At 33.4% G+C, this 27,300-nt stretch overlaps 2 protein-coding genes across 15 annotated transcripts in view; one reads left to right on the forward strand and one right to left on the reverse strand.

Moving 5' to 3' along the window:
• Nucleotides 1–27,300, reverse strand: part of LOC126743274 (bromodomain adjacent to zinc finger domain protein 2B) — a 94,107-nt gene that overhangs the window by 56,028 nt on the left and 10,779 nt on the right. For 10 of the 12 annotated variants that reach the window (XM_050450296.1, XM_050450289.1, XM_050450286.1 and 7 more), the window contains exons 2-7: nucleotides 25,456–25,537; nucleotides 20,963–20,997; nucleotides 18,654–18,716; nucleotides 14,700–14,820; nucleotides 14,147–14,482; nucleotides 3,531–3,828 (exon numbers count right to left, since the gene is read on the reverse strand). In XM_050450296.1, coding sequence (XP_050306253.1) covers nucleotides 3,531–3,828; nucleotides 14,147–14,482; nucleotides 14,700–14,805 — 740 coding nt within the window. In that variant the 5' untranslated portion in view covers nucleotides 14,806–14,820; nucleotides 18,654–18,716; nucleotides 20,963–20,997; nucleotides 25,456–25,537. The remainder of the gene's footprint in view (nucleotides 1–3,530; nucleotides 3,829–14,146; nucleotides 14,483–14,699; nucleotides 14,821–18,653; nucleotides 18,717–20,962; nucleotides 20,998–25,455; nucleotides 25,538–27,300) is intronic. The other 2 variants (XM_050450285.1, XM_050450288.1) reach the window with 1 other exon arrangement.
• The window catches only part of LOC126743276 (WD repeat, SAM and U-box domain-containing protein 1-like), a 69,803-nt gene continuing 68,386 nt past the window's right edge, over nucleotides 25,884–27,300 (forward strand). The window contains exons 1-2 of one of the 3 annotated variants that reach the window (XM_050450303.1): nucleotides 25,884–26,099; nucleotides 26,830–26,961. The gene's annotated coding sequence lies outside the window, so the exon portion shown is untranslated. The remainder of the gene's footprint in view (nucleotides 26,100–26,829; nucleotides 26,962–27,300) is intronic. The other 2 variants (XM_050450304.1, XM_050450301.1) reach the window with 2 other exon arrangements.

A 27,300-nucleotide genomic window follows, 5' to 3' on the forward strand; every position in this document is an offset into this window, starting at 1 on the left:
TGTTTAAGAGATCTAGTATTATGCTTATGATTATGTAAGATCTTTTGGAACACACACTTATATATATGGAAACTAGACCTGTGTCTTGAAAATATCCCGTATATGATTGTATATTGTTCATATCCAAAACTGTTCCTTAATGCTTGCATTTGCTCCAGCACCAGCTCTTAAGTTCGTTTGAGAACATAGTAAATCCCTTAAAAAATGAAAACAAATGCCTGGAAAAGGCAGAACAATTAATTCCAAAAAAATTAGAATATAATGAAAAATTAATTTAAATTAAATAATAAGGGTAAGTAAATCGTGGAAGATCTTGTGAGTATGAATGATGAGCCCTAACTTTTGTTAAGTCAATATGTAGTTATTTTTTTAATGAACTGGATTAACCCCATTACAGGAAAAAACATATTAAATTGTTGTAATGCCCACAATTGCAGTGTCCTTTCAACAGGGGAATAAATAGCGTAATAGGTACTAAGAAATGACTAGAAAAGATTTTATTCTGCCTCAGGTTTCTGGAGAAAATATTACAATTTATTTAACCAAGAAAATCAGGTTAAAAGAGGAGCTTTTATCCTAGATGGATTGAATATTGATTAGTAATCTATTGTATAAACGAGAGACATGTAATACGGACTCTTTTCTGTCAAACATATTAAACGTATTGGGTAGTTACCATTTTACTGTTCTTGTGTTATATGCATGGAACATTGGTAATTCAAAATCTTCTCTGTGATTCAAAAAGAAAATCAATGATTCCATTATATAAAGTGCATATATGGTTAAAATGCCCTCATTTCTAAAAAGTCCTCTACTCTACCCCAATCAACAGTACCATTAGAATGGATTCAAAATTTGCAAAATATATTATTTTTTGAATCTATGATTCGTGCTCCATATCAAATTAAGTTTTTTAAAAGATTAGATATATGATCCGACCAATCGAATAGTTTATTGATGTGCACACCTAGAAACTTGGTATTTTTTACCATATTTACCTCTTCATTAAGAACAAGCAAGCTAGTGGGTTTTTCTACTCTTGAAAATTTTGTTTGAAACATTATTATTATGTAGGATATATCTTTGTTTAGGATGAGTTTATTTTCTGTGAATTAACTATTTGCCTTTCTCAATAAAGTGTCTCCTTTGCTTACAACTTCTTTGAAGTTCACCCCCTTTACTGTGAAATTTGTGTCATTTGCATAAAATGTAATCTTTTCTGTTTGACCATCTGCTATGCAGAAAAGATTATTGATAAAAGTTATAAATTCTGTGTCATGCCTGCCTTATTATGTAATATCTTAGACATAAAATGGCAAACCTTCTGTATCAGTTTTACAATTTAAGTGGGGTTATGGGACACTATATAGAGTTTTTTAAGCCAACACATATTAACACAATTTATAGTAACCAGAGTTTTCTTTCTTATAACCAATGAATCTCGGGGCAAAGGTTTTTATTTGTTCATTTTGTAGGTATTAAATTGATTTAAGATTTTTTTTGTACATCTCACACAATTTGCCAGCAAGATATCTACATAGATCTTAGGAGAGATTTGGAAACTGTATGAGTCCACCAAAAATACCAGTTGTTTATAGAATTGATATACAATAAAAACAGAGTAGGTCCAAAATGGAGGGCTAAGGAACCACACAGACATTTCTCCCATCACTGTGACAACAATTCAATCATCAACAATTTGAATTGTTGATGCTCACAAACTGTTGCCTTTCCTTTAAGTAACTCTTGAGCCAATCCAAACATGAGTTTCATATACCCAAAAAATGTAATTCTTTAAAAGCAAATTATAATTCACAGTTTCAAATGCCTTACAGAAGTCAAGTGACACTTTTGCTTTCCATCTACCTTCATCTGTATTTCTAAAAATCTAAAACAATCCACAGATGCTGAATTAGTATCACTCGACCTGCGAAGGCCATATTGACATAATAACAAAATATTGTTTTCTTCTATACAGAGTGTCCCAACTTTATTTACATACAATTTTTTTCGCCACTATATATGATAAAAAAGCGTTTTTTTTTGGAAATACTTATTTTGTTGACAGTATTGGCAAAATTGGTACAGTGTCTTAAAAACAAAGTTTTCATTGTCAAGTAAGTTTTTTTTTAAATGGAACGCCCAGTATATTTTAATAAATTTTTACTCTTTGTTTAATTGTACATAAATATGTATAATATACTGTATGTCAAATATTGATGGTTTTTCAGATAATTGCTTATTATGACGATAATATTTAATTCCTATTCAACCTACTATTAAAACGGTTAAAAACGACTATAAAACTAGAATAATTAAAAAAACTTATAGTAAATGTTCAAACTGCTGAGCTTTCTCGGTTTGATAGAGTGCATACCCTTTTATTAGTTCAGTGATACATGCCCTTCTTATTAATTCTTACGGAATTGCTCTACAAGTACGTGTAATTTTGTTTGTTAAATCCGCCAAATTAGTGTAACCAATAAGCCAATCTCATATCATTAGTGTAAACTTGTCCCTTTAAATATCCCCAAGAGAAAAAATCTAGCGGTGTTAAGTCAGGTGATCGGGCTGGCCACCTGACATGACCTCTATTTCCGATTCAGTACCTTCCAAATCTATTGTCAAGGAAATCTGATACAATCTGCGAGTTATGAGGTGGTGCACCATCTTGCTGAAGCCACATATTACGTCGTTCTTCTAGCTTATTTCGGAAACCTTCAATATTTGACGTATAGTGTGTTATACTTTTTTGATGCAGAATTAAGAAAAGAGTAAAAATTTAGTAAAATATACAGGGCGTTCCAATAGAAAAAAATTACTTGACAATGAAAGCTTTGCTTTTGAGATACTCTGTACATTTTACCAATACTGTCAACAAGATTAGTGTAGGTGTAATTTTAATTAATTTATAGTGATTTTAATATTTTGCCGGCGATTTCAATAATTTTAATTAAGCGTGACAAAGCTGTCACAACTAGCGCCCTCAACGTGTTGAGTAAGACAGACGCGGGGAATCACTCGCGAAGTATTATAAAGACGATGGCGGTATGTGTAAGACGTAAAGGGGTAAAAATGTAAAAAACGAGTGAGTTATATTAAAGCGATTATTAAGGCAATACTTCTCCAAAACGGCGATATTTGTGTAACACGACTATGTCTTATTTAATTGTGAGCTGCTTTCTTGTTTTCGACCTTTATGACAATCCCTAGAAAAAGAAAATCCTACATTAGTAGTTCCAAACAAACACTTTTCATCTTAACTGTGTATAAATAGAGTTGGGATCCTGTAGCCAACCAATTGTAGTCAAGTCATTAACAAATTTTTTCTAAAACCTTTGACATTATGGTTAAGACTGACACTGCTTCAAGTCCTTGCTATCCCCAGATTTAAAGAATACATTTGCAACCTTCATACCTTTAGGGCCTATGCCAATTTCTATTACTGATTGATTGACCAACTTGCATAACATATCTTTTACCACTTTTCCATAAGCATTAAAATGGCAATTGAAACGAACTCTTCTCACCTCACACTAAGTCCCGAGTTCATCTTGGAATTGTGTTGATGGTCCATTTTGGTGGATCCGGAGGTCATCGAAGCGGCCGTCAACTTGTCTTTGCCGGCGTTACCGGCGGATCGCGACATCGAGGACTTGGAGGAGCTTTTGGACTTGCCGTGTTGTTGCATGGCCGCCAAAGAGGGGAGCCCCAGGGCGGCGTAGGGGTCCGCCGGCCCGCCCATCGAGAAATTCAGTCCGGAGGCTTGGAGACGCGCGAGGTAGTCCTGGGCCGCTAGGTGGGAAGCCATCGACCACCAGGCTGCACCTAGAAATCATTTTTTTTTTAGTCTTGTGAGTTGGAAGTGGTGTTTTGTGGGTAAATTTGTCAATTTCTGAAAAGAACGATTTGATTCTAGCCAACGTTTAGAATTATATGTAATTCATCTTAAGAGCTCTACAATAGATAGAAAGAAATGGTTTTTGAAAACTTAAATGTTTGTTAAAAAAATATAAGTTAATATTATACTACTACCGTGCGTAAAAACCGTCACTTTACACACTTCCCAGGCTTTGAAAAGTTTCACTTTTTACGCACTAGTGCCTAGAAAGTAATTTGACGTTTAATTTACAATTTATCAAAAAAAGTGTTGACGTTTGTTACGCACTAGTGCGTAAACTAATCTGGTATTTTTGATTTTTTTAATGTTTTCTTCGGAAGTAGAAAAAAGACATTCTGAATTTATAGAGGTGTTTTTTTTACTCGAAGTATGTCTTATTGGTAAAATTGATCATTTGTACTGAAAATTTACATTTGTGAGGTACAGAGAAGTATAGTGTTTATTATGGAACGTCAATCAAGAAATTTGACGGCCGAAGAGTGTGCGCAGGCAATGGTTTTGCCTGAACCGAAAATTTGGTAATTTTGCAATTACATTTAATTGAATAATTCAAGATTCGCTTATTAAAATTTTTTGAAACTTTGCACGTGGGTTTGCCAGATTGATCTCTTCAAAAAGTTATCTTACATTTTTTCTGTAAAATATACAGGGAAGCCAATAATTGACTCTCTTAAAATTTACATGGGATTTCCTATGTACCGCTCGGCGACGCACCACCCGGTAGGTATAATTAAAAGGTCTAAAAATATTTAAATGGTGTTAATTTTTTGTCTTCTAGGTCCGTACCTGTACTCCCTAGACTAGACAGAGTGGCCGAATTTCACACTTTTTATAATGGGTCGTTACTGCGATAAGCATTTATAATTACTTTCATATATCTATGGTACAACTATTTTGCGATTCATGTAAATCTGCTCTAGTTTAGTGAACATACTGTATAAAAAACTACTCTACTACAACAGTTGAGAAATATTAGTAAAGTGAACTTTACTGTCCTAGTAAACATCTCTCTTAGCGCCTATTTTAATAGATTTCTTAGCTGATACATCCAAAAAAGTTACTGGAAAGATGGCAACTTTTTCAGTATATACATTTTTAAAAATGAACTAGTAGAGGCCAAATGTCCCAAAAAAAACCACCTCCGTGACTCTCGCATCGTCTGCCGGCATCATCAATGTATTCATGTTAGCAGCTCTCAAAGCGAATCCGAATACTGAAGAAGGGCGCGGGGTTGGGGTGGATGGAAAGCAACATAGAGCATAAACATTAAACAAAGCCCTTACGCCACACGCTCAACAAAAAAAAAGAAACTCTCGACGTCTCTCTCCCTCCCACCGTTGGCGGCGCGCTCCGCCCATGGACGCCTGCCGCCGCCGCCACCACCGCCACCGCCGCCGGATTTGGTGCAGCATTTGATCTGAGCAAAGTGTAACGGCAAATGTAATTTGTTTTATTGATCTACTTTTCTTGGGTCGGGACTCGTCTTTGCGCTCACCCCCTCGCCACTCTCTCACTCTCTCCCTCTCACTCACTCTTGGCGCCCCAATCCTTGTATCCTAGCCGTCCTCCCACCTTCTCCCTCTAAACCCTCCCCCCTTTGATTTCCGTGGGAAAGGGGTAGGAATATGACTAATGACACGGCGACCCGGGCTTATAATTGATATTGAGTTTTGAGTTCATGCGACAGGCATATGAGCGTGTTTAGGGCATAGTATTGAATAGAAACGAGCGAGCGCATGCTAGGGTGAAACGAATTTAATAATGTAATGGCCTCTGGATTACCCGGATAAAGCCAAAATATAATATGAGAGATCATATAGGTACTTGTTGAACAACGGGCATCCAAAACAAGGAAAATACTGACGTATTCGACTATGACAGGACTTGTAACAGGAAGTGTTTAAGAGTCATGCCCTTTGGACTCGCAATACTTTAGCATATTGTCTTTTGGATAACTAAAATTTGGATCGATAATAAAAGAACTGAGATAGGGATATATAAATGAAAATTCGACTTTTCAACGTTTTTCTATATCATCGCCTAGTTTTCTTAATAGTGTCTGGATCGCCTGGAAATAGTGTTTTTCTCCTTTAATTTGTCAGATTATACCCGAAAAAGATCACTTTATTCCCATACTCTTCTAATTCTCAGACTGAGATAGGGATATATAAATGAGAATTCGACTTTTCCACCTTTTTCTATATCATCGCATAGTTTTCTTAATAGTGTCTGGATCGCCTGGAAATAGTGTTTTTTTCCCTTAATTTGTCAGATTGTACCCGAAAAACATCACTTTATTCCCATAGTCTTCAAATTCTCAGACTGAGATAGGGATATATAAATCAGAATTCGACTTTTCCACCTTTTTCTATATCATCGCATAGTTTTCTTAATAGTATCTGGATCGCCTGGAAATAGTGTTTTTCTCCTTTAATTTGTCAGATTATACCCGAAAAACATCACTTTATTCCCATACTCTTCGAATTCTCAGACTGAGATAGGGATATATAAATGAGAATTCGACTTTTCCACCTTTTTCTATATTATCGCATAGTTTTCTTAATAGTGTCTAGATCGCCTGAAAATAGTGTTTTTGTCCCTTAATTTATCAGATTATACCCAAAAAACATCACTTCATTCCCATACTCTTCTAATTCTCAGACTGAGATAGGGATATATAAATGAGAATTCGACTTTTCCACCTTTTTCTATATCATCGCATAGTTTTCTTAATAGTGTCTGGATCGCTTGGAAATAGTGTTTTTCTCCCTTAATTTGTCTGATTATACCCGAAAAACATCACTTTATTCCCATACTCTTTGAATTCTCAGACTGAGATAGGGATATATAAATGAGAATTCGACTTTTCCACCTTTTTCTATATCATCGCATCATTTTCTTAATAAAACTGGTTTTCAAAAACAGAAAAATTACTTATTTTGACTCGCTATACAGGGTTGAAGTTTGTAGCCAAAGGTTGAAGATAACTGTCCTCTTACTACATATTTTTCCATAAATATACACGGTATCCCAGAAAATCGAGCGAAACTCCAAGTAGGATTAAACCAAAAATGGTGTTGAGAAATGTTTATTTAAACTGACTGTACAGGGAGGGACTTTTAGTATGTTATAGCCCGGGCTACAAAATTGAAAAATTATTTATTTAGACCCACTGTACAGGTTTGAACTTTTGGTATATCGTAGCTAAGTATTTTTATAATTTTGGTAGGTACAGTAACCCTGTATCTACCTTATTTAACCTTACCTTACCTAAGTATCTAATATAGACACAAAAGAAAAAAAAATTAAAGCTTAACTAAACTAATACATCCAAAGTGTTTATCCCAATCAAAAAATGTACTATGAAACATTTAATACCCAATAGAAACGTATCATCCATTTTTCTCTAAGAGACCAAACGAAAACAAAAACAAAGGTAAGGACACAAAGTCACGGTCTCATCCAATCTATATAATTTATTAAAAAAAAAAAAAGCTTAAAAGCTACACGTGCAAGCTACACAACAAGGAGTTGTAATGTGATCTGTGTAGGTCTAGGCCTGATGATGCTCCGACGGGAGCGAAACACGTGTAGCTTTTAATCTTTTTTTTTTAATAAATTATATAGATTGGATGAGACCGTGACTTTGTGTCCTTACCTTTGTTTTTGATTTAATACCCAGACAAATTTACAATATTCCAAACTGATAAATAACAGCAACTCGCCTGGATGAGTTAACACCTGTATGTGTAGTACTGTTATCCAATAAACAATAAATAAAATAAAATTATAAGAAATTACAATTTTCAATAAAAAATTAAATTAAATACCTAATAATATACCCAAGTTATATAAAAATAATTTCTAAAACCACCAGGCTTTAAATTTGCATAGCTATTTAATTAACACTTGCAAACTTAAACTCACATCTATAAAAGAGATGTGAGTCTTTTATAAAAGAGTTTTTTGAAACTTTCTATGTTTTCAAAAATATATGATCGACATTTTTTTTAAAAACATCAATTTTTTGGCAATTTTTAATTTCAAGGGGAATAAGATTATTTATATCTCAAATTTGCATTAGTATTACTTTTAGGCAATTCTATAAAATTATTGCTTTTAGTTCTTGTTTCATACTTATGATTTACATATTTTTTCAATTCACAATTTTTATATACGAAAATACTTATCTCCAAGATGTATAAAGACCGTACATCAAAAATAGTCTCAGAGTATAACAACCTCGTAGGGTAAAGCCTGTTTTTTCTATAAATTACTTTAAGTAAATAATTTTGTACAACATTCAACGAACTCAATGTACTTTTATACATACCACCCAATACAACAATACCATATCTTAATAAGGATTCTATAAGAGATTTATAAACAGGTAACAAAAGGTTTTTATTTAAAATGTTTCTTAAGACATAAAATTTATAAATTATTTATCTAATATATGATGTTAGTTTTTCTACTTGATTTTCCCATTTCAGATGTCTATCTATAATGATGCCCAAGTATTTTATTTTTGAAACCTCTTTAATTTCTCGGTTTCAGTTTTCCACTTTTATGCTGTTAAAATCCGGACGGTTTGCCAAAGTTATATAGAGAATGTCAATTTAAAAGTATTTAACCAATTTTGTACCACTGTCAGTCCATCTATCACATTTCGTTTGGTTTCATTCCAAGATTTTGCATTAAAGCCACATTTCTCGAAATAAACAGAATTTTTATTCAATTACTCCCTTAATATACATCATTCGACTAATTTATTTAGCCTAGTAGAGGCCCTAATAGTATGTAAATTAAAACATGTCTCTCTTTAATACACGCTTCGTAACTGAATATAATCTTTCGACTTAAAAGACGGGCCTGGCTCGCGTAATTCCGAAAAAAAAACTCGTTTGCGTTTTTCATTTTTTGGGCCAAATAAGCGGTCAAACCCGTTTGTTTTTTTTGTTAACGCCAATATTAAAGACTAATGAAGGCGGCGTAATAAAACCGATCTCGGTCTTTTATAAGTGTATGGAAAAGGTGTTATTAATGGGGCAGTGTTTGGTGGCAGGTGTAACGTGTGTGGTTAATTTTACTTACTGCACCTTTATTTTTTATCATACAGGTTAAATAATAATTAAAGAGCCATATATCATAGGGAATATCTTTGGAAAAAACATAAAACGATATTGTAAATTCTCTCATGCTTTGTTAAGTCTTTTACTGTAATAGCAGATATATCCTCAAACTTGATTGGAAACTATAAAGTTCGTAAGTATCGGTCCACCCACTCATAAAACAGGAAATTAGAACGATTTGCTCAGAAGGTTCATTTCTGTGTCAGCAATTCCAAGGAAATGCAAGAGATTTAAGTCAGAAACAGGCAGTTTAATAAGTCGTTTAGTAATTTAATTAATGTTTAATTTATTAAAGTGGGTCAACATGGTTTTTTCCCACTTTTTTAATTTTCTTTTTTCTTTAATGGCATCATTAACTTGATTGGAAATTATAAAGTTTTTAAGTAAAACACAAATGACATCCTTGGTATAATCGGTCCATCTACACATAAAGCAGGACATGAGGAGTATTAGGGAAGAATCTTTTCTATTGCATAAACAATTCCAAGGAAGCACAAAAGAATTTAGATAGAAATTCCCAATAAATTAATTCGACTTTAAACACAAGAGAAAAAAATCATTAAAATATTCCAGGACAAATAAGCGAGAACCCACTCCTACTTAAAACAAACCCTAAAACAGTTTTATTTTTAACTTCGGGTCGGTATTGAGCTCGCTTTAAATTTTCAAATGGGGTGATAAGTGCCGCTACCTTTCCACCCTTGCATAAATTGCAACGGCAGGCAATAGGGCGGAAGTGCATATTACGGACCCCTCGAGGAGTCCGAAGGGTGGTAGCGGGCGGGGACGGGGGGGCTACGGCGTTAAAATAAAACGAGGGATCCGGGTTTGTAGGGTACGATGGGACAATAATAGAGAAAATGCGAAATTGATTATATTGTTTTGTTGCTTATGGGCGGACAGTTTGTCGATTACCAGTAATTTTTCGTTGATCTATTATGATGGTTTGATATTAAAATGGTGATTCTTTTAAACGGTAAAATTCGTAATAAAAATTATAACTTTTTTGCTCAGGCTTACGTATTATGTAAGTTTTCGTTTAAATTACTGAAACATATAAGAAAGTTGAAACGCTTACATGGTAACACACCTCTATACTGCATTGAATCTTACGTGAGGGATACCATAAAACAATTGTTACTTGACATTTTTATTAGACAAACATTAATTTTTTGAAACAGTTATTTGTTGAATTGTAAGGTAATAATGATTTTTTTTTATGCAAGGCCGTAAGAATTATAAAATAATATAATAAAATAAGAATAAAAACAAAACCAGGACACTATAAATAAAATGATCCATAATATTCAGTCCACTGATGCTGGTCATAATATTTTTGGACAAATGTTACAACTATGCTTCAGTTACTTGATCAACCATATTACTCATATTATTAAAAATTGTTTAGCAGTTACTTTTCGCAGTATAGAGTTTTAATAAAAGAGTCAGTTGAAAATTTGTTGTATCCCTAAGGTTCATAGTCCTGAGAATGTTCAGGACTTACGTCCAATAAGTTTGCTTTCAGTAATTTGTAAGATTCTGGAAAAACTAGTTTATTTACATCTCTCCTCTTATTTCCTGCCCTTTGAATGTGACAAAGAATATTGTTCAAGAGCTTGATAAAAAAACACAGTTATTATGACATCTCTCGATTATTCAAAAGCATTTGATGTTATTGATCATGGATTGCTTATTGCAAAATGAAAGTACTATGGTTGTAATGATATTGTGTTGTCATTTTTTAAGAGCTAGTTATGGGGTCGAAGTCAAAAGGTGCTTTTAAATGATTTTATATGTAATTTTTAGTATGTTTGATGATAATATATACCATACCACACGGAACTTGTCTCTAAGTGGTGTAATTCTAACACAATAATCGAAGACATATGGGTGAGCGTTTCTATAGAGGGGGGCAGAAAATTATTTTTATGCACTGTTTATATTCCACCTCATGCGGCAGTAAATAACTATCTAAACTTTTTGTCTAAACTAGAAAATATTATAAGCACTAATATTAATAGTTATTTTTTAATAATGAGTGACTTTAATCTACCTAATTTAATATGGTCACAAAAACCGAATGTTAAGGATTTATTGCCTATCAACGCCACTGATCCTTGCAGCAAAGCATTTTCTGATGCTTTTTCTTTAATAATCTAAAGCAATTTAATCACGTCTTCAATGCTCGTGATAAAATTCTGGATCTTATTATTTCTAATTCTACAAAAGTTATTGTAAATAAAAGTATGGATCCATTTGTGCCTGAAAACAGCCATCACATGTCTTTGGATATAAATGTTCATTTAATATCGGAGAAAAACATTATTAGTAATTCATATGACAGATTTAGAATTTATATAACAGAAATAAACATTGTCAAAGACGTTAAATATTTCTGGTCATTTTTTCACAACAACAAAAACACTAAAAGCTTACCAATAAAAATGAAATTTAATGATCAGGAAGCTTCGAATTGTGTTGACATTAGTGAACTCTTCTAAGTATTTTAGTGGAGTATTTGAACCTTCTGATACACCAACTTTAATTGAGCCTAGTCAATGTCAAGAATGTTTTGTAGTTAACAATATTGATATAAATGACATTAAATCCGCACTTATATCCATGGATCCTAAAAAGGGACCTGGCCCAGACGGTTTTCCTTCATTTTTTTTGAAGTCTTGTCCTAGCTTGTGCGAGCCTTTGCATATTTTGTATAATCAATCTTTAGCCAGCGGCATTTTTCCTAATATTTGGAAAACAGCTCAAATTGTGCCAGTATTTAAATCTGGAGAAAAAACTTATGTACGGAATTACAGGCCTATTTCCCTACTTAGTCACTTTGGTAAACTTTTTGAATCTTTGCTGTTAAAACAATTATTCTTTAAGGTCAAAGAAGCTATTGATGTTAACCAACATGGCTTTTTCCAAAAAAGATCGGTAATAACCAACTTAATACCATTTATTCAGAGTATAAACGAAAGTATGGATAGTGATCTGGAAACTTGTGCCGTGTACACTGACTTTTCCAAGGCTTTTGATAAGGTACATCATCCTACACTTTTCGTGAAGTTGGAGAATTTCGGTGTGCACGGGGCCCTGCTCAAATTCATTAAAAGTTATCTATCAAATCGCTCTCAGTACGTTGTCGTAAATGGAGTAAAGTCTTCTTGTACAACCGTAACTTCAGGAGTACCGAAAGGTTCTCATTTGAGACCGATTTTGTTCTCAATTTTTTTAAATGACATTGGTCAATGTTTCTCTACCTGTAGATATCTTGCATATGCAGATGACCTAAAAATCTTTACAACAATTAAGAAGGTATCAGATTTTCGTGCCCTGCAATCTGATCTTGCAAATTTTGAAAGGTACTGTACCTTAAATAAATTATTTATTAATCCAGAAAAATGTAATTCTATACTTTTTAGCAGAAAACTATCTCAGACACAAAACAAATGTGATGTCTATCTCGGGGGCACTATCCTGAAGTATGTGGAGTTTATTAAGGATTTAGGTGTGACGTTGGATTCCAGACTGCTCTTCGACGTTCATATAGAAAACATTGTTCAGAAAGCTCTAAAAATCTAGGTTTTATAACTCGAATTACAAAGGGTTTTAGTAATCAATCATCATTAATATTATTATATAATGCGTTCGTTAAACCTACTATAGAATATGCGACAGTGGCTTGGAATCCGATGTATCACAAATATATTGACCAAATTGAAAGAGTTCAACGAAAGTTTGTAAATATAGTAAATTTTCGCTTTAATAGACAGAGGCATTTTTTTACTTACTATGATAACTTAAAATTTTATGGTATGAAGCCCTTAGAGAGTCGCAGAAACAATTTTGATTTAATATTGATTTATAAAATTATTAATAATTTAATAGACTGCCCTTTCTGTCTGGAAAATTTACATATCAACGTTAATCCTTATATTTTGCGTAATAGATCGACCTTTAGCATCTCAAGATATTCTTCAAACTATTTGTCTAACTCTCCATTGTTCAGATGCGCCCGTAGTTTTAATAATTTTCAAGAAACTAATTTGAATGATGATATATTTTTCTCCAGTATGGCTTCATTTAAGCGATACTTAAAAAATTCTACCTAATTTCGTAAAGAACGATAAATATTGTCCTTTTTTTCCCTATTGTCATTATTCATATGTATATATGCTTCTTTATTGTTTATAAGAGATACTATTAAATAAGTTAGTTAGGTTTATATTGCTTGGTGTATTTGTTAGGTTTGGTGAAAATGTAATGTTTGGCAAAGCGCTTACTTGTATTTAAATTCATAAGATACTTTGTGCTTTCCTGTTATTGGATTGCTTAGTTTATTTGTAGGAGAGCCTTGTACTTAAATAAATAAATAAATAAATAATATGAAAAATGACTCAAAAGCCTGGATAAAATGAAAAATTATATACCACAAAGCCTGCAAGACATAAAGAAATTCGGTTTAATACCTGAAATGACTAAGAGACTGCACCAAAAGCTTGGAAAACATGAACAATTATTTCAAATATTCCTGCAACCTACAAGACATGAAGAAATCACTTTTAAGCAGAGCTTATTGTAGCTTGGAAGAGGATATTGTGTAGTTTTTTGGGTTCCTTTCTTACGAATTTGTCTTGTGAATTTTTTCCTTTGTGAATGAGGCTGAATTTTCATTTATATATATTTTTTAATTAGTTTTATAAGATTTTGATATTTTATTATATTTTACTGTTTTACAATTTTAGTCATATATTTTACTACTTTGTATATTTTATAATTTATATTTTACCTAATGTTGTTTTTCAACTATTTTATTGAGGTATACTTATTTTCATATTAAGTTATATTTTGAGAATAAGTGCATACATGCTTTGTTAACAAAAATGTATATTTTTTTACACAATAATCCACTTTTTGACTTTTATATCACTGCTTTTATATCACTGGCTATTTTTAGCTTTATACTTTTTCGTGTAAAATGTAATATTTTTATTTTATTTACACGACACTAGTACTCTATCAAACTTTGTTAAAAACAATATACAAATTTATTGTGTTAATAAAGCAAATTTTGAATTTTAAATAAAAATAAAACAGGCTACAAACTTACTTGCTGCCGGCATCCCGAGACTGGCCGCCTGACTGGCCGCGACCGACAACGTGTTCGAATAGGCGGCGTTACTGTAGGCGGCAGCGGCCGCCGCTGCTGAAGCCGACGAGGCCGAAGAGGCGGCCGGATAACTGGGCGGCAAACCGGTTCCGCTAGACGATGTGCCGCCTGCGCCGCCTCCTCCGCTACCGCCCCTGGACGATTGGGTGGCCGCCGCGGCAGCGCCGGGCGGCAACATGCCGAAAGGGAGGGCGGCAGCCGCGTGCGGCGGCAATCCAAAACCGCTCGCCGCGGCAAACAGGTTGGCGGCGCTGGCGTCGCCTCTAGGCCAATAGGCTGGAAACACGTCACGTGATTAGTTTTTAAATTAGTATTATGTTAAATTGAGACACACTTGTAAAATAAAATGAAATATTTACCGTTCAATGTTGTTTTTTTTTCTAAGTTAATACAGTTTTCACGTATCTACATCTTAATTAGTGGTAGTAATATAAAGGCAATATTAGGTGAATATTATTTTTTTAGTAATTAATTAATAATGTATAAGAATTACCTCCGAATAAGCTAGCGGCATCGAGTAATGCTGCTGGATCTTGAACGTTGGACACCTTGCTTGCACCAGAAGAATTCTCGCTTGTCTTGCCATTTTCTTTATCCATTTCCAATCTCCAACGCTGAAAAACCCCGTAAACACGTGAGAAATATATGCAACCGTTCGGTACGTTAGGTGAAAATCTACAATTTTCCGTGCCTTCCAAGCCGATTTTCCGCCCAAATATCTACCGATTTAGCGAGCAAATAAGCGGATTTCCGCGAGAGCACTTTTGAAATTAGCGTTATGCGAGCGTCAAAATGTTCAAACTAAGCTGTCAAACGGCTTTTTGAAAGGTATCGGCAAAAGGTGCAGCAAAAATTGTAAATTTCGCCGTTTAAGGTTATTTTGACAGAGTGGCCTCTGAAATGACAGGTAGAATAAAATTGGGAAAACATTTAGGTGGGACAGGTGTTAAAGCGACAAGAAGGAATAAGGTAAGAAAAATACAGGGTGTAACGAACATTTAATTAAAATGTTATAAATTTTAATCCAAATTCAAATTGAGAGTGAATGTTTAACTTCACCTGTGAGTTATAATTACGATTTTAGTCTAATACTGATTTAAATGTCAATGTTAGCAAACTTTACTCTGATGTATTATACGATTGTTTTGATATGTTTGTTCCCATAAAAATAAAGGAGTAATTTTTTAGCAGTTCCAGGGAGCTGAAAAATCTTATCGCACAAAAAAACAAACTATAGTTTCAAAATTGAAACTTAGAATTAAGTTTTAAGACAGAAATTAATTTTTACCAATGGCGTCGATAAGGGATTTATCATAAATATTATTTAATTTAAAAAAAAAGTAGTTTTGAGCAAATTTGTAGCAATTAAATTTTTTCAAAACTTAATGACTTATCCTAAAAAAACTGAATTTTCACTTATTTGCACTAAAAATGGCACAGTTGCAATTTTCATAGCGATACTCCTTGCTTTCGAGAAATAAAAGAGGGATTTTTCACTTTTAAAACGAAAACTTTAAGGTTATGTGAGAAAAGTATAGGTACAAAAACTATAGATGTTTGTATCACCTATAATTTTTTTAAAAAGCATCTTTCTCTCAGGCAATTATTTTTTGCAAAAAAAAACGTTTTTCATTAACCCCGCCCTTACACCCCCCACCCACCCCACACATTTTTCCAGTGAGAAATTGTTTTCAAAAATCATTGTTTTCCAAAATAATACTCATGAATAACAGCTGGTTTCGTCGTTAATATCTAATCTAATAACACAATTTATTTCTTTAAATTTGGTATAATTATCTCTATGTATATTAATAAATATTTAGTACAAAAACAATCAGTTTGGATATTATGGAAGAAAAACGGTGATTTTTCAAAATAATTTCTTACTGGTCAAATGTTTGGGGTGGGTGGCGGGGTAAGGGTTGTGTTGATAAAAAACAATGTTCTTGCAAAAAATATATATTCAATATTTATTAAAAACAGCGTTATTACATTGAATAATATGGACGAAATACAGTGATTTTTCAGAAGAATTTTATCAAATATTAGAGGTGTAGTAATCGAATTTAAAAACTAGATATGTAAATCCCGTGTCAATTCTTTTAAATGCTAATGAAATTTTCTCCCTTTTGTAAACAGAATCGTATATGATATACGTATATTCTACAGTTTAATAAATATATCTTGACCATATATCGTTGATAAATACACCAAAATCAAAAAATTACTAAAAAATCATTAAGTAAATATATATTTAACGATAATAATATATGATGTGTTGCTTGGGCAGTCTAATAATGGTTCCAATATTCATACTAAGGCTGATTCTGGTTTTCCTACTGCAGCTGAGCTCTTTGCAAAGCATTTCTCTAAAATATTAAGGTTGAACAATAAGAAAACTTAAGTTTTTTGTATTCATTATTATTAAAGATCATATTTGAAAACTACCTACTTACATTATTGAATCAGCCCCATTTAATTCAGTATTATACGTCTTGTTCACAGAACAACGTTGCAAGAGCCGTCGCTTACAACGTTGTACCCGAAAAAATGCTTTTAAAATGTCAATATCTCAGTAAGATATGATAGTATAATATTTTCTCTTATAGGTGATTTCACTCAATAAAAAAGCCTCGTATAATAAGAAATTGTAAATTAGAAATTAATTTCATTGAACAATCAGTGTTTTTTGAATTCCTGAAAAAATAAGTTTTTGTCACTTGCAACGTTGTTCGGCGGAGCCATTCAATTATAAGTTTAATTTAATCAAATAAGTCCTACTGATGTGGAAACTTCACAAGTTGATGCGATTCTCTTTATGTCCCTTTGTAAAAAATCATTAAAATTGAAAGCTGTCCAATGTGTATCCAACATTTCAATCTGGAAATAAAAACGATGTCTCTAATTACTGCCCCATAAGCATCATATCGTCCATCGCTAAGCTTTTTGAGCAACATATCGAGGCTGTTCTAAAAAAGATTTTTCAAGGGATTTTGTTTGATAATAACACGAATTTGTCAGTGGTTGTCCAGTAGTTACCAAACTTTTCATATTTAATAACGTTATTTTCAGTTCATTCTATGAAGGCCATGAGGTAAATGCCATTTATTCCGATTTTAGTAAAGCCTCTGATAAGCTTATATAACCATTCCATTTTGATTCATCAACTGTCAAAGCTTGGCATCACTAGCACCTTGTTATTTAAATTAAATCATATTTAAGCATTTTTTGGTGGTTTGTAATAAAGTTGGTGGTTGCTTGTCTCGACGCTTTTAGGCTTCTTCAGAGGTTCCACAAGGTTCTCATGTCGCCTCCCCTATCAAAATGACATTAATGTAATCTTTTCTTAGTATCAATTTTATGGCATGTCTCTTAACATTAGAAAATTTTAGAGATCCAGTAAAAAGAGGAGTCTTTACCCTGTAGAATACTCAAGGTATTCTACACTCTTGATTTAGTAAAGGATGGCTGTGTCTATTTATGTAAGCTGATCATATTTGATTGGTCATATTTTATGTAAGCCAAACAGAATGACTGAATTTCAGTAGTATTTTTGCATTTAGATTTTTGTATATATCTCTGGTCAAATCTAATCTTGAGTTTGCTAATGCAAAATGCTCTTATAACTATCAATTAAATACCAATAGGATTGAAAATATTCGGCACAAATTTGTCAATTTTATGAGATTTATCCTTTCAAGATCCCTTGTTTTGCTTTAAAGGTTCTAAATGGAATAACAAGATATTCTGGCTATACCTTGCTCTCTTCTCAATCCATGTTCCACCTTACTTAACTCAAAATCATTTATTTCTCCATGTCCCTTTCTGCCGAACAACATATTGTTTACAGAATCTGATCAAAAAAAATTTCTACAGCAGACAATAAGCAGGCAGAAAATCTGGATTTTTTCTGTTGCTCATTAAATTCCTTTAAGATAAATGTACCTCAGTATATCAATATCAGTTTTGTATCTTGGAAATGTTGTAACATTAATGGAAGAAAAAAATAAAAATTAAATTCATGTTTCACCATGGCAAACCTATCGATCAGTTTCACCTCCTCTAGGTCTCGTCCGGAAGGCTCTTTGAAATTAAAATAATAATTTAAGAATAATCAGTTAGAGAATCATTTGCTTTAGCCACTCACAAAGTAACAAAACAAAACGTGAAGATTTTCGGTCATTTCAAATATTTCAACCCCCGATAATCCCATTAGCCCTAACAATAATTTAATTAATCCATAAATAAATAAATTTAACAAACAAAGAGAAAATCATTAAACAACAAAGACCCCCCTAATGGATTCCCACGGATTTGCCGCGAGCACCCGACGAACTAAATTATTGATTATGTTATTGCCTATATCGAGAATATCAATCAATGGCCAGAACGGTATTTAATTACAGACAATAATAATCATTTTTGCCATTGTTGCCATTGTACGTACCTCTATTTATTGAAGTATTGCCTTCTGTCCAAGCGCTTTCCGTTCAGCCCATTTTCCTTCAATCTGAAATAGAAAAAAGAAAATTTGATAAATTTTTATGCGGCCAGAGATGGTATATTAGCGTTTCAAAGGCAGTACCTCCATTTAGTACGTGTAATACGTAATGGGAGTTCCAGGTCGAATTAATCGAGCAATTTAGCCGTTACCATAAGAATTTAAAACAGGAATATAATGATTGCGACTGTACATATCGTATAAAAGACGAGCGTTTACACAATTGCCAAAGGTGAACGATCTGAACCATCGCGGCGCGAACAACCAGAAAGCGAGAGAAACAATTTCGAATGCGTCAAATGGATGTACACACACTCGCATCTCGGAAGAAGAATATTTACTTTGTCTTCTTGGTTTACAATAATTGTTACGATTTATTACGTAAAACGGTCCATTCTGGGCTATTCTTACCGCCAGGCCCTAAGACAGTAATGATGCTTATAATTTAAAAAACGGTTGGCGGTTTTATGGATTTTTTTATATACCCCAGATATTTAACGTCACAGTAAAAGGACACGTTGTACAATGTTTCAGGGATGCATATTACAAAACTAACACCCCTAAGCAGGGTATAGTTCCGCGGTAGTAAGGTTTGTACTAAAATTCTTAATCTCACTTTTTAAATGCGATTGTTTCAAACTGTTGTATTTAATTTAATTGGATTCTCTCGTTACAGTTTCTACCATAAAACTTTTAAATTTTGATAATTCTCCCTGGCAAAGGGCCAATTTTGAGCTGAAAGGGACTAAATCGAGTTTGGAGCCTTGGAGTTTGATGTGCTTCTCAAACCTAAAAAAATAGACAATTTGACATCGCAAATTCAATATGTCAAAATATCATTGTTTAGGTTTTGATAATTAATAAGAATAATCAGATGAGGTTTCGATTAGACAAACAGTGAACATCTTTTAAGAAACGGAACCTCAAAAGGACGTAGTGTCTATGTTATGCTCCTCAATGGCCCTTTTGGACAGGCCGATAATTTACCTATTGGATGGCGCGTTTTATAACCTAAAAAAAACACATAATTTGACATGTGACAGCGAAAATCCACTATGGCGGCGAGATTAAAACATAAAAGGGCTGTTACCACGAACTGACACGATATGGCCACCATATCCAAAAATTAAATTCTTAGAGTGGTTGTGTCCTTTTGATGTTGGTCACTCTGAACATTTTCAGTGTTGCCAACAACAAATATATTAAATAAAGGTAATGGAGTTGACGACGCTGACGTTTGACGTGCGATCTGTCAAAACTAAAAACCAAATGATAAGAGTTTCCATAACTTTTGTTTTTAACTAAATTTGTTAAGTAAACACAAATAAAAAATTTAATGAAGGTCATCATTTTCATGGTATTAGGATTTATAAGATTCAAGTCTATGACACTAATAAAACACGTATTTTAAAGTGTATGCATCTATCCCAACTTAATTGAAACTTTGTCTCATTTTGGTGAGGTCAACAAGTACAAGAAAAATCTCAGATCTAACGCAACTATCTTAACTAAATGTAACTTTCTATTTTGTTTTTGTAAACACAACCTCCCAATAATTTTTAATGTTTTGCTTCTCTGCAATTGGCACAACTGAAATTTGTCAGAGTGACCAACATCGAAAAACCACAATCACGCAAAATGGCGGCCACCTGTTAGTGGTCATTTACTTTTCATTGAATTGGCAGTCCACGTATATTTATTAAGTTCGTGGCTATTATCTATGGCCTACTATTCTAGGGATTTCAATTACTCGGTGATAGAAATTGTATTAAACTTAATAATAGCCAGTTTTACATAACCTCACTTTTTATACAGTATTATAAGGCATGTGACTTCCAAAACTAACTTTACAACATAATTTTCTATTACCCTTAGTGCCAATGTCAACAAAGTAGGCCTGTTCAAAAAATAAAGCGCGAAATTCAAACGTTTAAATTAAATTCTAGTAAAATAGTCCAGTTAGCGGTGCAATAAATAAGCAAAACGTTTTAACTGTATTCTTGTTAATAATTAACGTTCGAATTAATTCCATTCTTCACTCACATCGCGTACTCCTCCATTAAACTTGGAAATAAATGCAAATTTTGAAACGGAAATCGAGTGAACTTGACCTTTACGGAACCTGAGATCTGGCCTTCACATCTTGAGAAATTCTTAATTAAGAAAATTGATCTTTGCAAAACTCCGAACTGCATTATTATTACATGTAGAGTTCATCCAACATTGCACGTTAAGTTTAAAATTGTTGAACTCACCTTATTTGGAAGAAAATGGGGAGCAGTTGTCTGACCTGAAACAAATAGTAAGAAATGTAATCAGGTATGGACAACCGGTTTATAGATAAATAATGAGGAAATTGCATGGGTTTGACAAGTTCAATATTGTTCCTATTTTCATAGATTCAATTTCTAGATGATTCAGGTACAAAGAAAACTTCTCTTATACCTAACCTCTCTTATACCCAAGTATTATGGAAGATCATAATAAAATAATGCTTTTAATAAAAAAGTGGATTTTTGGAATCGTATATTTTTATATTACTCAAAGTGAAATTGTGGCAACGGTATTCCGTGATCAGTCTGAGGCCTTTGACTTGATTGTTGCTCATTAATGCCAAAGATTGAATTGCTCTTGATGTCCTACAGCAATAATCTAACTCGATGGTTGTGTCATGTTAAAACTGAAATCAGTTGTTAATCCGTTTGTATCACCCCGCTGGATGGTTGGTTCCCTGCACTGCGGTCCGCTCTCTTGAAGTCCTATGGTGCCCCATAGATTTAGTCCCACATGTTCAGTTCTGTTGCTTCTAGGAAATCCAGTATTTTGACCATCTTATCCTCTCTGGTGAAGGTTCACCTAGGACTGTCGCCCTGATCTGTTGGAATGCTAATGAATGTGAAGAGTGGTTTCTTCCTTTTCGTCACAACCTCTACATAGCGGTGTATTTTTAATGGTTTTTGTCACTTGTATTTGTTAAAAACCTTAGCAAATCTTCAGTATTTGCCAATAACGCTCCAAACACTATTGACACTAGTAAAAAATTATTCGCGGCATAGAGTATTTTTGAATCACTAAACAAATAATTTAATTGGTCTTCAGCATAAAATATATAGGTATATGGTATTTTTAAATACTAATGCAATATCCGTTATGGCATTCTCTTATTTTTAATATTCAGTTTTGTTGCCTTTTTGTATAGGTCATACACATTTTACTTCAATAGTTTCCGCTATTGTCTCGCATAACGCCACAATTTTTTACTCCAGATCAATATGTCGATATGCTCCTTATTTACGGAGAGCTTGGAAAAGAAATGAAAAGTTTTTCCAAATCGTTGGATAGGTAGACGAGGGTTCATTGAATGGCCACCCAGATCGCCAGATTTAACTCCCCTGCTCCATTACTTTTTATGGGGATACTTATAAAGTAAAGTGTATGTCACTAAACCAGCGAGCTTAGAAGATTTAAAAGAACAAATACGCCAGGAAATCAGAAATATTACTCCCGATGTCATTGACAACGTTAAAAAATAATTTTTAAATCGCCTTGGTTATTGTCAGGTTGTTAACGGTACTCAATTCCAACATTTCATTTAGAAAGGTATTTCTTTAATTTTACATTTTATCATTATTGAAGCAGAACTGGTTTATTGAGAACGTTTTCCTAATCGTCCTACACCCTCATATAAGTCTTTTTCAAGAGTGGAGGAAACAATGCGCTCCGGATCATTACCAAATTTAAAACCTTCCCATCATCAAATTGCAGCAAGAAATGAGGAAACTATTATACCTGTGTTGGGTTATGTTGCAGTAAATCCACATGTTTCCATTCGCACTATCGCAAGAGAATGTAATATTGCAAGAAGTATATAGACTACACCAACATCGCCCTTTTAAAATCCACCTATAGTACAAGGACTTCGCCCTACTGATTACCAACGAAGGTTAAAGTTTATTGCATCCCTTCGGGTTTTCATTCATGACCATTCTGAAGTTTTGTCACAAATCTATTGGACTGATGAAAGTAGATTCCATAATAATGGGATAGTTAATAGACTTAATGCACATTATTGGTCTGAAAACAATCGCCAATGGTTAATGGAAACTTATTTTCAAACTATAATTGGCATAAACGTGTGGGCCGGTGTATTCAATGGACATTTTATTGGACCATACTTTTAAGAAGATATATTAACTTCAGAGCGGTATTTAAATCCTCTTCAAAATTCACTGTGTGAACTATCAGAAGACGTGCCTATTTTAGAGCGCAATTTATTGATTTGGCAACAACATGGTGCTCCACCCCACAAATTATTTAGACAATAGATAGATAATAGGGCCTTATTAGATGGCCAGCCCGCTCTCCAGATATGACCCGAATGGATTTTTTGTCTACTCTTGTACGAGAGAAATCTTTCGGCGATATGAAGCTTGCGTGGAAGCTGATGGAGCTCAATTTGAGCATTTAATTAAATAATACATTTAAATTTTGTAAAACTATATTAGTATGTTAAAATATTGTATAATAAATAAATTGAATTAAAAAAGAAATATGCTAGTTTGAATTTTTGCAACATGATTTTTTTATGAAATTGAATTAATAATTTTACGAACATTCCAAACATTAGAAGTGGTGGAATGGTGGTGCCATTTGTCGGGGGTAGTTTTTCTAAGTAATTTTTGGTAGTGGTCCTATAACAATTAAAAATACATTTTCTTAAAACAAAATTTATTTAAAAATAAAAAAGTTACAGCCTGTGACGTTGATTGTGGGATACCCTTTATACTTTCCCAAGTCTATCTAGATGTTTCCTGCAGGGTGGAGGGTCTGTGGGCTGCCCAAAAGTTGTTTGGAGAGTACCAGCTTTAGCTCTTAACCCCTTAATATTCCCTTGGCTTGAATTGGCTATCATTGAAATTGAGGAGACGTTTCACTTTATCACTTCCATCAGTTTAAACCCTGTGACCGCATAATTTTCCATATATTCAGTCAAAAAAAAAACAGGTTGAATTTAGTTAAAAACCATTAATCTTGCAGCGCTCCTCGACTAGAACAGAGCAGCCTCCAGTTCAGCGAACGGAGAGGAGAGCCGAATCCGGTGGATGGGAAAGAATAATTTTTCTAAGGAGAGATGTGTTTCATTTCATGCGCTCGGAGACATAATCCCATGCCGGAGGCCGCTTTTAAAAGCTATAAACAGAAACGATCAATAAGAGAGCTTTTCTGCTTTGTGTGTGCCTGTGTGCAGGCAGCCCTCGGGTCCACCGACCAGCATAGCATGCCTGCCTGTCTCTACAAATGAGAAGAATGGATGTAACGGCGAAATAAATGGTTATGAAATGAAACGTTTCTGTCCGTACCCCGCGACAGTTTATATGGATTTCTCGCGAGCTTTTCCGGGAAACAGGCATGAAAAAAAAGACCACTGAAAAAATTGTTAAAGCATACAGAATTCAATTAATTTAATATAAGTGCAACTTCAAGATTAATGGGACGAAACCTACACTCTACACTCCCTAACCACATTAGCAATACCCAATTGGTATTAACAGTCTTCTGATTATACATAGCGAAAATCATATATAATAAATTATTGCTGTATTCCAACCGAAATGTTGCGCAACTCCTATACAAGCTACGAGTTAGATGTATTCCGCGGGAGTGGCTCTAACAAGCACAAAAATAGAAAATAACTCTCATCTGCGAAACATTACCACTATAATTACTTCTAATTGTGCTACCATAATGTTTCGCTTTATTTCACGTCTAGTCACCAGGCGGTCGACAACCAACCAACGCGAAATGCGTTTAATTTGTCCTTTTATTTTGAAAAGCATCAGTGTGATTGTTCGTAAAATTTTAGGAATGACATCAGTAGTAGGTGTCATTTTATACCCCAAATAAAATTTGTATATTAACAAGCAAAAAGCAATTAAATTAGATGACAATTAGAGGAGTTTTATTAACCAGCAACTTTTTTAACTAAAAACCTCTCTTTACCATCTTTGTCTTAACTGAAACTGGGCTTTTACCCAATATGTATTTAGCAAAAATAGAGTTAACAGAAATAAAGCGGTAAACAACAAGACTGATCTTTTGAAAGAGCTTGGCAAAGGAAGTTGAAAATTAATAACTTGATTAGATAAGGAATAGCTATTTTATGAATAAAAAATCTAATCTAATCTAGCTTTACCAGTCATCAAAACACTTTATGGGCTTCTCGACAAGTGTTTTGCTGATTCTGAACATCTTCTTTTTATTACAAATTATTTTAATAGGAAATTTTGTTTTAGTTTCCTTACAACCTTAAACACACACAAAACTATTGCAACTTTAGGACCTAATGCTAGCCATCAGAGAAGTCAGAATATCATATCTACATACTGAAATCTATTAGCCGAGGCTGATTAATGGTCTTGAGTGTTAAATGCTCGAGAATTAGAAATTGGTCATTTGACTTTTGAGGGCTTAAGTAATGGAAACTCTGTGGGAGACCATGTGTGTCCTTAATACTGTATTTTTGTTGCTATATCTACATATATTATGTACAGCAAGAAGCACCTGTTAGCTAAATTTAATTGAGAGTAAGTGATATTATTATATTGCAACTTTTGAAAGGTTTTAGCCTTGGTTATTGTTTAATGGGAAACACCCTTATAGGAATTCAAGCAATTTAGATAATACTTAAGAAGGAATTTATCTGAGAAAAACCTAGGCCAAAATATTAGGGTGTATTTGAGGTGCTTACCTGCATAAATAACTTCCACTAGTCTGCATTTAGGGTTTAATTTGTATTAAAATATCCGATTCCAATAGCTGAACAGTTTGCTCTGAAACAGAAAAAGGAACATAATTAAGTAAATTAGCCGTTAGGTATGAGTCAATTTTTATTCAAAAACCAAAGATAAACAAAATTAAAGTTAGGTTATGTTTGTTTTTAATCATACGTGACACTGTTTGACATTTAATGAAGGCTAACAAATAAATCTTAGATGGATTTCATGCCAGTATATGCACTTTTTACAGGCAAAACATAAAAAAAAACATTTTTTATTAATTTTAATTTATGTTTTTCAAGATTAAAGTAGTTTTAATGCCATATAAAGAAAATAATTTCTAGGTTAGTAAAAACTAATGACACTGACAAGTGACATTGACAGGTAATCACTCTTATCAAAGCCAAAAAATCACAAGACATTTTGAGACATTAATATGTTAAGTTATTCCTTACAAAAATTGAATGTTTGTTAGTATTATTGGCAAAAGGAGAATGAAAGTATACAGCAACCGATTAATAATAAATGTAGGACCAGAAGGGCTTAGAGGGTAAGATCAAATTAATACAACAGTTTTAAACAAAGTAATAATAGTGCCAGGACTGCCAGGCAATAGGTCAGTAAGAAGTCCCAACACCTTGCTTATACTGTGTGTATGTAAAAAAGAATGTTTTGTATCTATAGTTTCAGTAAAATGGGAAAATACTCTTGTGAACCTATCTCTCGAGTATGCTTTTGTCACATTTGGTCATCATTAACCGCATATCTTGAAAAAGCACCTTTTTCAATTCAAAGAGTAATCATTAACCAACAGACAAATTTGTTTGCCTTTAGGAAATGTAACTTTAGGTCATAAGAGTCTTAAAAACCAAATTAAATTTTCCCTTCCAAATACACATGCCATAACCGAGACCATAATTAAAAAATATGCTTTGCCATTTTTTAAACTAGATTGTAATAAATGAGTGAATACAAAAAAACTTCAAAGTTAAGCAATTGTGAGAGGTAGAATACTTGAAGATAAAAAATGTTCATTATTTAATAGTATAGGCTGGTCTTGTAGTCTTATGTAGCAGGTTAGAAGATGTGGTGAGGGCTTTTATGACCAACCATCATTCAAGTTATATTTGGTATTTTATTTTATTGATGATGTTCATTTTTGAAGTGCAGTGAATAATTAGTAAGAAAAAAAAGACAAATTAAAACATAGGTTTTACATTGTTTGTAACCAGTGAAACAGTGTTGAGTCTGATGATGAGTTATCTCACCACTCAAGCATCACGCTTGAAACAAGATTGAGAAAAGACTTCCTTCTAAGAAAGTATCTTCCTTATTTTGTATTTTAGCCTGCCTGAAAAGGTCTCTTCTGCTCATCATAGAATTTATTGTTTAAATCAGTCTCAGACCACAACTTGATGGATTGGATGATTTTTGGTGGAAAAGTATATTTGTACTTTGTTTAACAGTAACTTTTTGAGGTCAGTATACCTAATTGTTTTTTTATATGGATATGGATCCAATAATTACATTTAAGAGTGTATATTGAAAACTGGACGGATGACAAGCAGTGACTTGACAAGTGACATCAATGAAACCACAAATAATTTTACCATAATGAGACATTTAGCCATCCGGGAAACTTTCACTTTTGGAAATCTGCCAAATCCCAAACTCCAACCTGTTGAAAACTCGACACACGCGTACCACTGACACCTTTTACTATACTTTTCCGACCCGCCCGGTATACCCGTAATCACTAAAACCAGTTGAAGGAATAAAACAATAATAAAATAATAATTCCGCAAGAGATAACAACT

This window comes from Anthonomus grandis, chromosome 12, assembly GCF_022605725.1.
Source record: "Anthonomus grandis grandis chromosome 12, icAntGran1.3, whole genome shotgun sequence".
Taxonomy (NCBI): Eukaryota; Metazoa; Arthropoda; class Insecta; order Coleoptera; family Curculionidae; genus Anthonomus; species Anthonomus grandis.